We start from the raw sequence: 14,660 nt of genomic DNA on the forward strand, positions 1-14,660 counted from the left end.
CACCAGTCAGAGTGGCTGCGATCCAAAAGTCTACAAGTAATAAATGCTGGAGAGGGTGTGGAGAAAAGGGAACCCTCTTACACTGCTGGTGGGAATGCAAACTAGTACAGCCACTATGGAGAACAGTGTGGAGATTCCTTAAAAAACTGGAAATAGAACTGCCTTATGATCCAGCAATCCCACTGCTGGGCATACACACTGAGGAAACCAGAAGGGAAAGAGACACGTGTACTCCAATGTTCATCGCAGCACTGTTTATAATAGCCAGGACATGGAAGCAACCTAGATGTCCATCAGCAGATGAATGGATAAGAAAGCTATGGTAACAGCCATTAAAAAGAATACATTTGAATCAGTTCTAATGAGGTGGATGAAACTAGAGCCTATTATACAGAGTGAAGTAAGCCAGAAAGAAAAACACCAATACAGTATACTAACACATATATATGGAATTTAGAAAGATGGTAACAATAACCCTGTGTACGAGACAGCAAAAGAGACACTGATGTATAGAACAGTCTTTTGGACTCTGTGAGAGAGGGAGAGGGTAGGAAGATTTGGGAGAATGGCATTGAAACATGTAAAATATCATGTATGAAACGAGATGCCAGTCCAGGTTTGATGCACGATACTGGATGCTTGGGGCTGGTGTACTGGGATGACCCAGAGGGATGGAATGGGGAGGGAGGAGGGAGGAGGGTTCAGGATGGGGAACACATGTATACCTGTGGCGGATTCATTTTGATATTTGGCAAAACTAATACAATTATGTAAAGTTTAAAAATAAAATAAAATTAAAAAATAAAATAAAATAAAATAAAAATGTTCTCTCAGCTCTCAATATAATACAGTAAAGATATGTACAAAAATATTGAAGAAGCACATTGAAAAGATAGTTAATAAAACTTTTTAGAAGAATCCAGCTTTGATTAAGGTAGACATTAAAGAGAGTTGCAAAAATGTAAAATGATACCACTCACCTAACTAATATTTTTATTTGAAAAGTGACGACCCAGAGGGACGGTACGGGGAGGGAGGAGGGAGGGGGGTTCAGGATGGGGAACATGTGTACACCCATGGTGGATTCATGTTGATGTATGGCAAAACCAATACAATATTGTAAAGTAATTAACCTCCAATTAAAATAAATAAATTTATATTAAAAAAAAGAAAAGTGTGCTATTTTTCATAAAAATATATTATTTATGGTAATAAGTTATTGGTCTATTGTGGGTTGCAGGAGAGAGCCTTCCACACTGAGCTTTCAGATGACAAATTCCATCACCAGCCTTACCCTCTGATTTAGGCATCTGGGCACATTCTGTCCTTCTCTTTTGTGTCCTTGTCATGACCTTTGTATTCCTGGTTGAGTCGTCCTCTGTATGAGTCACCTGATCCAGTCCTTGGAGTGTCTTTTGGATCCCATGCCCAGGTAAGGCTGCCCCTGGCCAAACAGTGATTTGGGTACAGTTTTAATTGGAATTCCAGTGGCCCTCCTCCTTCCCTGAATAGTGATTGCCTTCTCACACTCCCAGTCTCCCCACTGTGAGACCCTGGTACCCCTGCTCTGCACCTCACTTTTCTCCTGCTATCTCTTTGTAGTTGTGTATATATAGATTTTCTTGTATGTACCTTCCTTTCCCCTGAAAACTTACTGTCTATTCTCACTCTCTGTGCAACTTGTTGAAATCAATCAGATTAATCTGGGGGAATCCCAGAGCACTGGGGCTGATTTCCTGTTTCCTGGCTTCAGACCCCCACTGCCAGAAAGTGCCACATCCAAGTAAACATGGTCAGATGGTCTGTTTCAGCAGAGGAGGGGTCTCGTAAAGCACTTTTCCAGGTTCCCTAGGGCCTGTGTGTGATACAGGAGACAGGAGAGACCCAGGATGCCTCTAGTAGGGAAAGGGCAAAAAGGTATCAGAGAATTGAGAGGCAGGGGCCCTGCAGTGGAGGGTGAGGCTGAGACCCAGAGGATGAAGGGAAGTGGGAGTGGGAGTGTTAGCACTGGGGCTCTCTTCTCCCTTTATTTTGCCAATGGATTTTGTATTTACATCTTTGGACTAGATTTTTTTACTGAGTGCCACATTGACTTCTCTGGTGGCTCAGATGGTAAAGAATCCATCCACCTGCAAGGCAGGAGACCAGGGTTTGATCCCTGGGTCAGGAAGATCCCCTGGAGAAGGGAATGGCAACCCACTCTAGTATTCTTGCCTGGAGAATCCCATGGACAGAGGAGCCTGGCAGGTTACAGTTCATGGGGTTGCAAAGAGTCAGATATGATTGAGTGACTTGCATTTTCAAATTGGTGTACTGTGGGGAAATGGTCTCCTTGATTTCTCAGTGCTTCTGTGAAAAGCTCTAGCTTCCTGAGACACAAAAGTATATATGATATAAAAATAGGAGATGTTTTCTTTCACTTCCCCTAGAATTATTTCGCTTGTCACATACCATAGAAATTAAATCTCTAGTTAATTACTGCCTAATCCAAAGAGGTGATAAAACTTCTCATTCTGGTCATGATCAAATGTTTGTGGCCAGGGCTAGGCTCCTAGGTTAAGTCCCACAGTACCAGGGACATAGAGCACTCTATCCCTAGGTGTTCACATGTCAAAAGGGATGGAGCCCAGAACTTGGAGACTCTTTAGTAAAAGCTGGAGACACCTGGGGTTTCTCTGGCTCTTAGAAAGAGGCATTTACATTCTCCCAAATTAGGGTGAAGACTCAGGATCTTTTCAATCTTATCTCAAAGCAGTTTAAAAAAAATTGCTTTTCTCTTTTCAGGAGCAGAAGAGGATGACTGTCCTTGTCCTGTATACAAACAGAAAATCCATCCTTCTTTCTCCTGTGTCTATAGGATGTAATCTGCATTCACACAGAAGATTCCATCAGTTCTCTCCTCGTTCCTGTGGGTCTGCATATGAGAAATGCTACAATGTCGAACTGGTTGTGAATATCAATAAAGAATTCTTCTCCCTGACCCAGGTGCTTTGTGGTTTTACAATAGTCATATTTCTAAAGAACATCACTCTGTAGGAGGGGGGAATTCCGTGGTTCTTGACAAACCACACACATGCATAGACAGTTAGCACCAATCTTGAAATGAACAAGTCAAAAATTGAATTCTAAAAATTTCCCCCAATATATTTGCATCCTTTCTCAGCAACAGCATCACCTACCATTCACCCAGCAGTTTAAGCCAGAAACTGAAGAACAAGCCTTGATTTCTCTCTCTCATCCTCAGCTTCCAATTTACCAAATCTTGTCAACTCTACCTCCAAACTGATCTTGAATAGACCTTCTCTCCAACCTCTGCCAGATCTGAATCCAGGCTGCTGTCAGCTCCCACAGCATCTGCCCCTTAAAGCTGTGCCCTATATCTTTTCTATTTCCAATTCATTCTTTACATAACACCATAATTTTTTGTTGGTGAAAATTGAATCATGTCATGTACACACTGCTATATTGAAATGGATAACCAACAAGGCCCTACTGTACAGCCCAGGGAGCTCCCCTCAATGCTATGTGGCAGCCTGAATGGAAGAGGAGTTTGGGGGAGAATGGATGCTGAGTTCCTTTGCCGTCCACCTGAAACTATCACAACATTGTTAATTGACTATATAATCTAATATAAAATAAAAATTTAAAAAAATTGGATGATGTCACTTCACAGACTAGGTCTCTTCAGTGGCTCCCTATTGCACTTAGAATAAGATCCCATCTCCCACACCTTGGCCAACAAGGGTGAGCTGTCTCAGGCCTCCAGCCCCTTCTTGTTTTCTCATCTTACTTCCTTGGTGGCTTTTGTTCTGCTGTCTCTTCTTTGAGGTGGCCCAGATACATCTTTTTCTTTTCTTTCCTGAAAAGATACAGATCATATTTTATAGCTACAAACATTGATCTATCAACCTCATATGTCAACAATGCTTAGCTTCAAATCACAGTGGCCAGGAGGTCATTGGTGATCTTTGGTGATGCTGAAATTCTAAAGCAGCAGAGGAGAGAGAGATGTAAAGAAATGGATACAATACATTTGGGTAACTCATTTCTAGAAGTTTCATTGCGAAACAGAAGGGAGAGCGATGGAGATGGATGACGTGAGAGGAGGATCAAGAGAAAATTCCTTTCATGAACTGTGATAGGATTGGGCATTGGTTGAATGAATATCCTTGTGAGAAAGTGAAAGTTGCTCAGTCATGTCCAACTCTTGTGACCCCATAGACTGTAGCCCGCTAGGCTCCTCTATCCATGAGATTCTCCAGGCAAGAATACTGGAGTGGGTTGCTGTGCCCTTCTCCAGGGGATCTTCCTGACCCAGAGAACCTGGGTCTCCTGCATTGCAGGCAGATTCTCGACCATCTGAGCCACCAGGGGGAGATGCTGAATTCTCAAGAAAGAGAGGAACCATAGAGATGGTCAGGAGAGGTGGAAGGGTTGCTTTGGAGAGAAGGAAGGAACTGGAAAGGAGGGGGCAGATGCAGGGTTTACCAGGTGGGAGCAGGAAGAGAGGGAATTCTCATTTGATGCTTTTGTATGAAACAGGAGGAAAGGTCATCTGATGTGCAAAAGGGAAGCAGTGAGGTATAAGAGGTTTGAAAATAAAAAACTGTTTTTTTTTTAGATTTGAGAGGATCTTGAAAGTGGAGAGTGAAATAGTTGGCTTAAAGCTTAACATTCAGAAAACGAAGATCATGGCATCTGGTCCCATCACTTTATGGGAAATAAAGGGGAAACAGTGGAAACAGTGTCAGACTTTATTTTGGAGGACTCCAAAATCACTGCAGATGGTGACTGCAGCCATGAAATTAAAAGATGCTTACTCCTTGGAAGAAAAGTTATGAACAACCTAGATAGCATATTGAAAAGCAGAGATATTACTTTGCCAACAAAGGTCCATCTACTCAAGGCTATGGTTTTTCCTGTGGTCATGTATGGATGTGACAGTTGGACTGTGAAGAAAGCTGAGCGCCGAAGAATTGATGCTTTTGAACTGTGGTGTTGGAGAAGACTCTTGAGAGTCCCTTGGACTGCAAGGAGATCCAACCAGTCCATTCTGAAGGAGATCAGCCCTGGGAATTTCTTTGGAAGGAATGATGCTAAAGCTGAAATTCCAGTACTTTGGCCACCTCATGCAAAGAGTTGACTCATTGGGAAATGAGTCCCTCTCTGATGCTGGGAGGGATTGGGGGCAGGAGGAGAAGGGCACAACAGAGGATGAGATGGCTGGATGGCATCACTGACTCGATGGATGTGAGTCTGAGTGAACTCTGGGAGTTGGTGATGGACAGGGAGGCCTGGCGTGCTGCGATTCATGGGATCACAAAGAGTCAGACACAACTGAGCGACTGAACTGAACTGAACTGAACTGAGAGGATCACAGGAAGTGGAGTGGTCACGCAGTGTGGGGGGTCATTTATGCTGGAGTCATGAAGACACAGGGAGAACACGCTGTCCAGCCATGTGCCTCTCTCCAACTGTGCCTGATTTCTGGTACAGTGTGCTGGAAGCAGCTAATAGTCTCTGCCAAGTTCTAGGAAAAGACAAGAAGCAAAGCAGGTAAAGATAGCAGTAGGTTACTGAAACAATGGATCTGGCACTCTAAACTGGTAAGAAGGGTTATGAAGAAAGGCAGATAGGGCTTCCGTGGTGGCTCAGTGGTAAAGAATCTGCCTGCCAGTGCAGGAGACATGGGTTCCATCCTTGGTCAGGGAGGATCCCACATGACTTGAAGCAACTCAGCCTATGCACCACAACAACTGAGCCTATGCTCTAGAGCCTGGGATTGACAACTACCGAAGCCCTCATGCCCAAGATCCCATGCTTCCCAACAAGAGAAACCACTGCAATGAGAAGCCCATGCACTGCAATGAAGAGTAGACCCTCCTCACCACAGTTATGGAAAAGCTGGAACATGGCATGGAAAACCCAGCACAGATAAAAATAAATACATAAATAAACAAATAAAAGAAAGGCAGAAGATTGAATGGAGAAGGGAAAGGTCAGTGGACTGCTCACCCAACTGATATTGAAAGAAAGCTGCAGAGGAAGAAATTGTAAGGAAGAAATCAAGGAGGGATACTTTTGAATTCATTTTTATAGACTGGGGTGAGAAGGAGAGATCAGAAGTTGAGCAATAGCTATAGAAGGAGCAAATTTCAAGCACTGAATGTCAAAACAAGGAAATTTCAAATTATTGGGAAGATGAGCTGGATTTACATGATGAAAAGGCCCATGGGTCACCTTTGGGTTCAGGAGGCCAAGAACGGGTTGGGGGAAAAGTCACTGGAAATAAGGAGTTGAAGGATTTGAGAGTCAGAGTCTTGGATGGGTCTGTTACTCACATGGACCTTGCAGGTATCCAGGGGGATAGCAAGACTGGAAGTGACAGAGAGACTCTAAGTCAGCCTTGAGGTCCTCCAGGGAGTGGTGGGGAAGTCAACGTATGACAGTGATGAAAAGGGAGTGAGCCCTTCTCTTGATGGCTAAGCCTCAAAGGAGAGGATGGGGAGCAAGGGGCTGGGTGGGGCAGTGGGTAGCCAGGAGTGGCATTCAACCTACCTTCCCACATGAGAAGAGGGTAGCAGAGAATATGCAGTCTTGTCTTAAGAGGAAGCAGTGTTCTCTTGGGGAACCAACTTTCCATGAAAGAGGGAAATGTAACTAACCCTATAAGAAGTTGTGTATGTAGGAGACCTTGATGATTTTGGAACAATTCCAGTGGGTGTGTATTTCAATGGCCCCAAATGCCTTCTCATTTCCCTATAATTTTCATGAAGGCCTTAGAGGAAGACGTAGTGAACTGGAAACAAACTGTGTTGGGCATGATATCTACAGGCACCTAGTGGGTGCTCATGACAAGATGCAGCCCCAAACCCACCCTCCTGAGATATGCAGGAGAAAGGCAATCCTTACCTTTCTTGCTGGGGAGTGTCCTGGATGCCTCCTGGAGCTCCTTTGGGTCACTTGGTTCAGGGACATCATCTCTTCTCACTGACAAAAAAATATAATTAATTTTAGAACTCAGAGCGGGCTGATGAGAAAGTGCCGAGGGATTCTGGTGGGAGAAGCAGAGAGTGAAGAGCACCCCTAGCACAGGTCTGGGGACTCACCAGATTCCCTGGCTTGGTCTGGGTTTGATCAACTTGTGGTTACTGCTCCCTGTGTGATTATCACAGTGAACTTGGAACAACTGTCCCACAGAGGAGGACTCAGTCTGAGTTCTTTAGAGAGATTCCCCTTTCCCAATGGAAGAAGAAGAACAAAGACTCTCAGCAGCCAGCCTTTGCCATATGAAAGGTACATGCTATTGCTTAGATATCTGTGATGGGATATTTTTAAACTGCTGTATCTGTGATTATTCATCTTGAGAAATAATGAAGAACTAAGTGTCTTATATATGTCCATCTATCTGCTGTTGAAGAAAGCAGGAGTCAGCTTGTGCTTGCCAGCATTTGTTAGCCGCAAGAATACCCAAAATTCTGCTAGTTTTTGCTGACCTAAGAAAGACAGAAGGACCTGAAGCCATATCAAATAAGGGCTCATTTCACAAATGGCAGTCACCGTCTTGCTTACACAGTGCTATGAGATCTGTGTCAAGTTCCAGCCTACAGAGGATTAGCTAACGGAGGCAGCTAGCCAGCAGTCCTCAGACTTTAAAAATGATTTGTTGCACTTCAAATTATTTAAATACCTTAAAAATCCAAATGATGTAAAAAAGGATACAGTTTGAAAATGAAAGTTCTCACAGTCAAGGTGGGGGCTGGAAAGGAGGACCATCCATGTCTGGGGCACTGATTCAGCGTTAGGGTCACATAGTATTTTTGTTTGCTTTGCATTCTTTTTTGTCTGGTTTTCCTTTACTGTTCAAGCTATAGCTCACGATAACCAAAATAGCTGATACAGGGAAGTTTATTTTTCCAGAAGCAATTCAGAGAGTTGAGCAGTTTGGATGGACATGTTAAACAACATCATGGAATGCAATTTGCAAAACCCAACCTGTGTAAATATAAGGGGTAAATGACCCAATTTCAAAGAGTAAATTGCAAGGGAGAAAAAAAGGCACAAAAGTTGAAACTTGCCATAGTGGCAGAAGGATGGTGTCTTTTTATATATTTATTGGCCACCCCTCGATGCCTGTGGGATCTTAATTCCCAACCAGGAGTCGACTGAACTCGCGCTGCCTGCATTGGAAGGTAGAGTCTTAACCACTGGACCACTGAGGAATACCATTTTTTTAAAAAAAATTTATTTTAAATTGGAGAATAATTGCTTTTGCTTTGCATTTTGATGCAGCAGTTTGGAGTTTTACCTACTCAAGTGGCCTCTGGGAGTTGCTGAGCCAAATAGTCCTTCTCCACTGGGATTCACATATCACCTGGCAGAGGAATGTTCTCTGTTTGCAGACTCCTTAGTGGTGTTTGGAGTCCAGGTCTTGATACTGTGCAGGACCCTGAGGGGCTCCTGGGCACAAAAGCTTTTCTCTGTCCCCCATTTCTTGAATACAGGAAATAGACTTCATCTGACCTCCAAGGCCTTCTCTAAGTTCCAACCAGGAGGTTCAAACAGATGCGAATTAGGGAAGGGAGTGGGGTGTGGAGATAAGGGAGAAAGGAACAATAGTACAGCCTTCCCGCAAGGTCCAGGGTTCCCCGTCAAGGGATATACATGGCTATATCGTGAGCTGTTTTGCAGATACTGAAACCCTCACCAGGAGGGAGAAATGAACAGTTTGCTGCCCATAAGCACAGAGATCCCAGAATGGTAGAAACAAGAGGTTGGTGATGCTGTCTCCCAATTACCTCACCACCGACACAACAGAAGAACATCCATGGGCTGATCACACCCTCTCTGAACCACTAATATAAAACTTCTCACTTACCCTGTCCAAACTGGGACACACAGTTTTGAGGACATTAACCTGGTCCCTTTTGCCTGGCAAAGCAATATAGCTATTCTTTTCTACTTCATCCAAAGCTCTGTCTCTGAGCTATATCAGTAATTCGGTGTCAGGGTACAGAGGCTGGAATTGGCTTCAGTCGGGCAAGTACTAGTGGGGTTCCTGTCCCTCACCCTCGGTGTCCCTTCTCTGTCCACCTTTCCCAGACCCATCTCCCTCACCCCAGCATCCATCCCCGCCCCTGGGACTCTGTCTCCTTTCAGGAGCTCTGGTTTCCTGTCTGTTCAAGCTCCTGAGGGCAGGGAGCGAGCAGCAGTGGGAAAGCTGGATCAAGACGGTGATGGAGAGAGGAGAGAAGAGCCCTGGGCCTGGATGTTCCGAATGGCTTTTCCTCATGGAAGACACAGAAGTTAAGGTGAGCGTGTGTGTGTGTGTATGTGTGTGTGTGTGTGTGTGTGTGTGAGTTGCTCAGTCATATCCTACTCTTTGCGACCCGATGGACCTGCCAGATTCCTCTGTCCATGGGATTCTCCAGACAAGAATATTGGAGTGGGTTGCCATTCCCTTCTCCAGGGGATCTTCCTGCCCCCAGGCACCTGGATCTCTTGCATTGCAGGCAGATTCTTTACTGTCTAAACCACCAGCGAAGCCCCAAGGTGAGGCTGAGTAGTTCAAATCTAGATTACCTGGCACAGGGTCTGAGGAAGTGCAGGGCATCTCTTGCGTGTCTTCTTTATCTTTTATTTGAGGGGTCAGGTTGTCACTGGGCACTGAGCAGAGAAAGAAAAGAAATTTCAGATCCCAGGACCCACCAGCAGGAACCAGAAATGGGAGGAACAAGAACAATCTATTCTAGCAGGTAAAAATGATGGGCCAGCTGAGTACCAAGACTCCTCGAGGGCGGGGTAGGCAGGGAGGGAGAACAATCATTTCCTTTCTTTCTTTCTCCCCCTCCCTCACCTACTGGCCTTGCTGCATGGCTTGAGAGATCTCAGTTCCCCAGCCAGGGATCAAATCCAGGCCCATGACAATGAAAGCACTGAGTCTTAATTGCTGTACTGCCAGGCAATTCCCCAGTCGTTCCCTTTCAATTAGTCTCTTACTGATGTAAAAATAGCACTTATTTTGTTTTAAATCTAGAGGATGGACTCTTGTCATTGGCTTCGTGATTATGTTAACCTTGTGTGCATGCATGCATGCTCAGCAGTGTCTTTTTCGACCCCATGGACTATAGACACTAGGCTCCTCTATCCATGGAATTCTCCAGGCGAGAATACTTGAGTGAGATGCCATTTTCCTTCTCCAGGAGTTCTTCCTGACCCAGGGAATGAACCCACATCTCCTGCAGCTCCTGCATCAGCAGGCAGATTCTTTACCACTGTGACACCTGGGAAGCCCCTATGTTAACCTTTTTTGGATGGTAGTTTTAGATGAGTGGATAAAACTTTTGGACCAAATAGGACCCTTTATTCCCAGTATGGGAGACCTCAGAATCCATGATACCATTTTTAACAGTGGCCAATAATATTCCACAGTTAACATTTTACATAATCAAAGTGCTTTAACCTGATGGTTGGGGAAGATAAATGACATAACGGTAGAAGTGAAATCAGGCCCAGCAACCTTTAAACATTCGATCATCTTTCCTAATAACTTCAATAACATCCCTCGTAGAATCCAAGCTATATGAAAATGAATCTGGTTTAAACAGATGTCCCTGTAGTCAGAGGGTGAGCAATCTGTAAAGTGTTGAGGCTGCCTGTTGCCCAAGTTACTTGTCAATTCAGAGCAGTGTGTTTTGAGTGCTGGGTGGGCAGGGCTCTTGGACATCACAGCGTCAAATGGCTGTGACAGCATCCCTGACAAGAGGTCAAGTGCATTGACCTCTGCTTCTTTTTCCTTGTCACACCGGTTCTTTTTCCTGGGGTTCCTGCTACAGCCCTCTTGACTTACAGGCAAGTGTTCTCCCTTCACAGCCACCTTGAACCCGGGCAAGTCAGCTCCAAGCAACATTTCTCTAAACAGGGACAGGGGAGCGTGGGCATCCTGTATGAATATTTATCAGTTATTTGGGGTGTTGTCATTGATCATTTATGTGTTTGAGTGTTAGTCACTCAGTCATGTCCAATTCATGACCCCATGGACTGTAGTCCGCCAGGCTCCTCTGTCCATGGAATTCTCCAGGCAAGAATACTGGAGTAGACTGCCATTTCCTTCTCCAGGGAATCTTCCTGACCCAGAGATGGAACCTGGGTCTCTTGCATGGCAGGCAGATTCTTTACGGTCTGAGCTGCCAGGGAAGCCAGAAGAAAACCATCATAGGTTACAGGGACAGGATGTCAGGGAGAGGAGCAAACAGTTAAAATGCCAGGAGCCAGCAGAGTACAAGTGCCAAAGAGCAAAGGCTTGGGCTGTTCTAGGGGTGAGAAGCTGGTGTTCTGGGCTCCAGGCCTTACCCAGGCTCATGGCAGTGCCTACAGTCCTTCTTGGAAAGAGCTGTGTGTGGTAGTAAGAGCTCAGGAAGAAGCAGGTCAACAAAGAGACGGGACCCTGGGGTTCCAGGGCCACAGGCACCCTAGGCTGGGGAGGCACTGGTGTTGGAGTCTGTGTCTCACCTGGACTGAGCCTTCCTTTCTGGACGGTTCCCCAGAGAGTCACGGTGAGGCCGGCGCGGCTGGGCAGCTCACGCAGGACCTCAGAGCTATGCTGGGCGGGTGCTCTGGGCTCGCTGACACTGGGTCCACAGGGTGGGAGGCTCCGTAGGGGTTGTTGGCAGGGGAGACGCGACAATAGCAGGGTCCTCGGGGAGCTTCTTTCTGCTGGGTTGGCTGGGGCTTTGAGAAGGGTGGTTGTGATTCTGTTCCAGCCTCCATGGGAAGTGACAACTGGGATTGGCGAAGGACCACACATAAGTACGTTGGAATTGTTTGGGGAAGAGATTTCTATTCTTTTTTTAACTTTATATTTTGTATTGAGGTATAGCTAATTAACAATGTTGTGATAATTTCAGGTGAACAGTGAAGGGACTACCACACAGATACCTGTATCCATTCTCCCCGAAACCCCACTCCCCTCCAGGGGAACATGACATTGAGCAGAGTTCCCTGTGCTATACAGGAGGTCCTTGTTGGTTATCCATTTTAAATACAGCAGTGTGTACATGTCCGTCCCAAACTGGGAAGAGATTTCTTTATACTTCACATTCAGTAGGACAAAGTCATGGAGGTATTCACTCTCTCACAGATGTGTAGAACGAATCCATCATGCATTTGTGGACCCGGTAGATTTTCTTTCTTTGATGTGGCCATTTAGTGCGATACAGCTGTTAACCTCTGATGTGACACCAGAGTGGTTTACACACATGGAGTTGAGATTGGTTTTGTACCTAGGGATTTAATTTTCTTTAGTTTCTCTCTAGTTTTGGCTTCAGAATTTAGACAATTATGTCTAACGTCATAATTTTAAATGTTGTCCTTGTTTTAAGAAATAAACATCTCACACATCTCTGGAGCAAATAAGAGAAAATATAAATTCCTTCATGCTTCCCTGGTGGCTCAGTGGTAAAATAATCCACCTGCCAATGCAGGAGATGTATGTGGGTTCGATCTCTGGATCAGGAAGAACCCCTGGAGAAGAAAATGGCAACCCATTTCAGTGTTCTTGCCTGGAAAATCCCATGGACAGAGGGGCTTGGTGGACCACAGTCCATGGGATCACAAAAGAGTTGGACACAACTTAGCAACTAAACAACAACAACAACAATTCCTCTGCACAGTGTATGTTTTTATTTGTGTACAACTCTTTGCAACCCCATGAACTGTAGCCCACCAGGTTCCTCTGTCCATGGGTTTCTCCAGGCAAGAATACTGGAGTGGGTGCCATGCCCTCCTCCAGGGGATCTTCCCGACCCAGGGATCAACCCGGGGTCTCCTGCACTGCAGGTGGATTCTTTACCAGCACAGTGTACTAGGACCCCTATATTCCAGTTTCTGCTCAATTCTGCAGACTCAGTTTCCATGCCTCCTTGCCTTGCACCCTGTGATCTGGCCACACGGAACTCTCCCATCCCACAACCCCAGGGCCTGGGCTTTCTGCCTGCTGTTCCCCTGCATGTCCAGGGCTGGGTTTCTTTTATGATTCTTCTCCATTTTGTCTCAATCAGTGAACAAAAAATGGAAAGTAAGGCCAGATTTTGGAGAGGATCCTAGAACAAAATCGCAGAGTTGGATCCAGAAAGATGCTAGAGCTCAGTCAGGCTGGGGGTGGGGAGTGGGTCAGGAGTATATTCTGTGTGTGCATCCCTTTGACTTTTACGCTTACTTAGCCTGGCCTTTGAGAACTTGTTTCTCCCAGAACTGCCCTGATGCTGCTGTGATCTCAGGCGCATGTGCAGCTGTGCCAGCCTGGGGGAGGTCTCTTCTCTTCTGCTGCCCTTTTAGCTCAAGGAATCATTTCTCCCTTTGAGAAGGAGCCTCTTGATGGTAAAATGTCAAACAGCTGTCAACAATGGTAACTCCAGTAGTAAGAATACTACCATTCAGTGTGATTTGCTGATCCTTTCCTTGTGGTTCTCAGATAAATGAACCATATGCTTTGACTAAACTAAGTGATTTAACTGCCTGCTTCTCTTACTCTTGCTTCTCTCTTCCCAGCAATGTCATTGCTCATTTAATTCCACTTTATTAATTCAGTTCCTCTCTTTCTCAGGGAACTTCATTTTCTGCTTCTTACTCATACTCTCTCTTTTTATCTCTGTGTCCACAATTCCTTCTCCCTTCTTCTTTAGCTAATTTTCTTTCCTCATTTAGCTTTATAATCCTCTAGCAGATTGTTTAGAATAGTGATTAAGGGACTTCCCTGGCAGTTTGGTGGTTAAGACTTCATCCACTTTCTAATGCTGGGAGTGTGTGTTCCGTCCCTGGTCAGGGAGCTAAGATCCATCCCACATGCCTCATGGCTAAAAAAAAACAAACTATAAAGCAGAAGCAATATTGTAACAAATTCAATAAAGTCTCTGAAAATGGTGCACATCAAAAATAAATCTTATATTAAAAAAACTAATCAAAATCTTCGACCCTAGTATTAGGAGATCCAAGTAGGACTCCTGGCTCTGCACTTAGCAGACAATTAACTTCGGGAAAGCTATTCTGAGCCTTAATTTCCTTATATGTCACATGGGACAAGAATGACTTCAAAGGATTGTTTTAAAGATGACATAAGATAATCACACAAAGTGCCTGGGATAATGTCTGGCACACAGTAAGCACTCAGAAAAAAAACAAAAACCCCAGCAACGAGGACCTACTGTATAGCACAGAGAACTATATTCAATATCTTGTAAAACCTATATTGGAAAAAAAAATCTGAAAAGGAATATAAATATATAACTGACTCACTCTGCTATATACCTAAGACTAACATAACATTATGAATCAACTATACTTCAACAAAGAAAAAGATGCTTATTATTATCCCTCCGTATCCATCTTTCTTCCTCTCTGGCTCTCCTTCTGTCAGGCTAGGTCTCTTCCATCACTTTATGTGTTCCCTTCCCTAGAGACTGTCCAGTATGCTAAATTGTACAGTCACCTCCCCTCCCTGCTCCCACCCCATAGAACATGTAAGACTGAAATGGTTATGTCATCTGGAAATTCACCTTAGAGAACCAGAGCCAGGGGCTGTTTTCCTGCCACACTCATGAGAGAGCATGGTCCATCTCTTCCCAAAGAGAAAGTAGGGAGTTAAAGTGCATATTCCTCAAGGC

The 14,660-nt window shown here is 44.8% G+C and overlaps 1 protein-coding gene across 3 annotated transcripts in view; it reads right to left on the reverse strand.

Moving 5' to 3' along the window:
* SP110 (SP110 nuclear body protein) overlaps positions 1-14,660 on the reverse strand; it is a 49,991-nt gene that overhangs the window by 27,168 nt on the left and 8,163 nt on the right. Inside the window, exons 4-8 of one of the 3 annotated variants that reach the window (XM_055573699.1) lie at positions 11,512-11,781; positions 9,583-9,666; positions 6,913-6,990; positions 3,791-3,859; positions 1,295-1,444 (exon numbers count right to left, since the gene is read on the reverse strand). In XM_055573699.1, coding sequence (XP_055429674.1) covers positions 1,295-1,444; positions 3,791-3,859; positions 6,913-6,990; positions 9,583-9,666; positions 11,512-11,781 — 651 coding nt within the window. Of the gene's footprint in view, positions 1-1,294; positions 1,445-3,730; positions 3,860-6,912; positions 6,991-9,582; positions 9,667-11,511; positions 11,782-14,660 lie in introns of all 3 variants that reach the window. The other 2 variants (XM_055573698.1, XM_055573700.1) reach the window with 2 other exon arrangements.

This window comes from Bubalus kerabau, chromosome 3 (assembly GCF_029407905.1).
Source record: "Bubalus kerabau isolate K-KA32 ecotype Philippines breed swamp buffalo chromosome 3, PCC_UOA_SB_1v2, whole genome shotgun sequence".
NCBI lineage: Eukaryota > Metazoa > Chordata > Mammalia > Artiodactyla > Bovidae > Bubalus > Bubalus kerabau.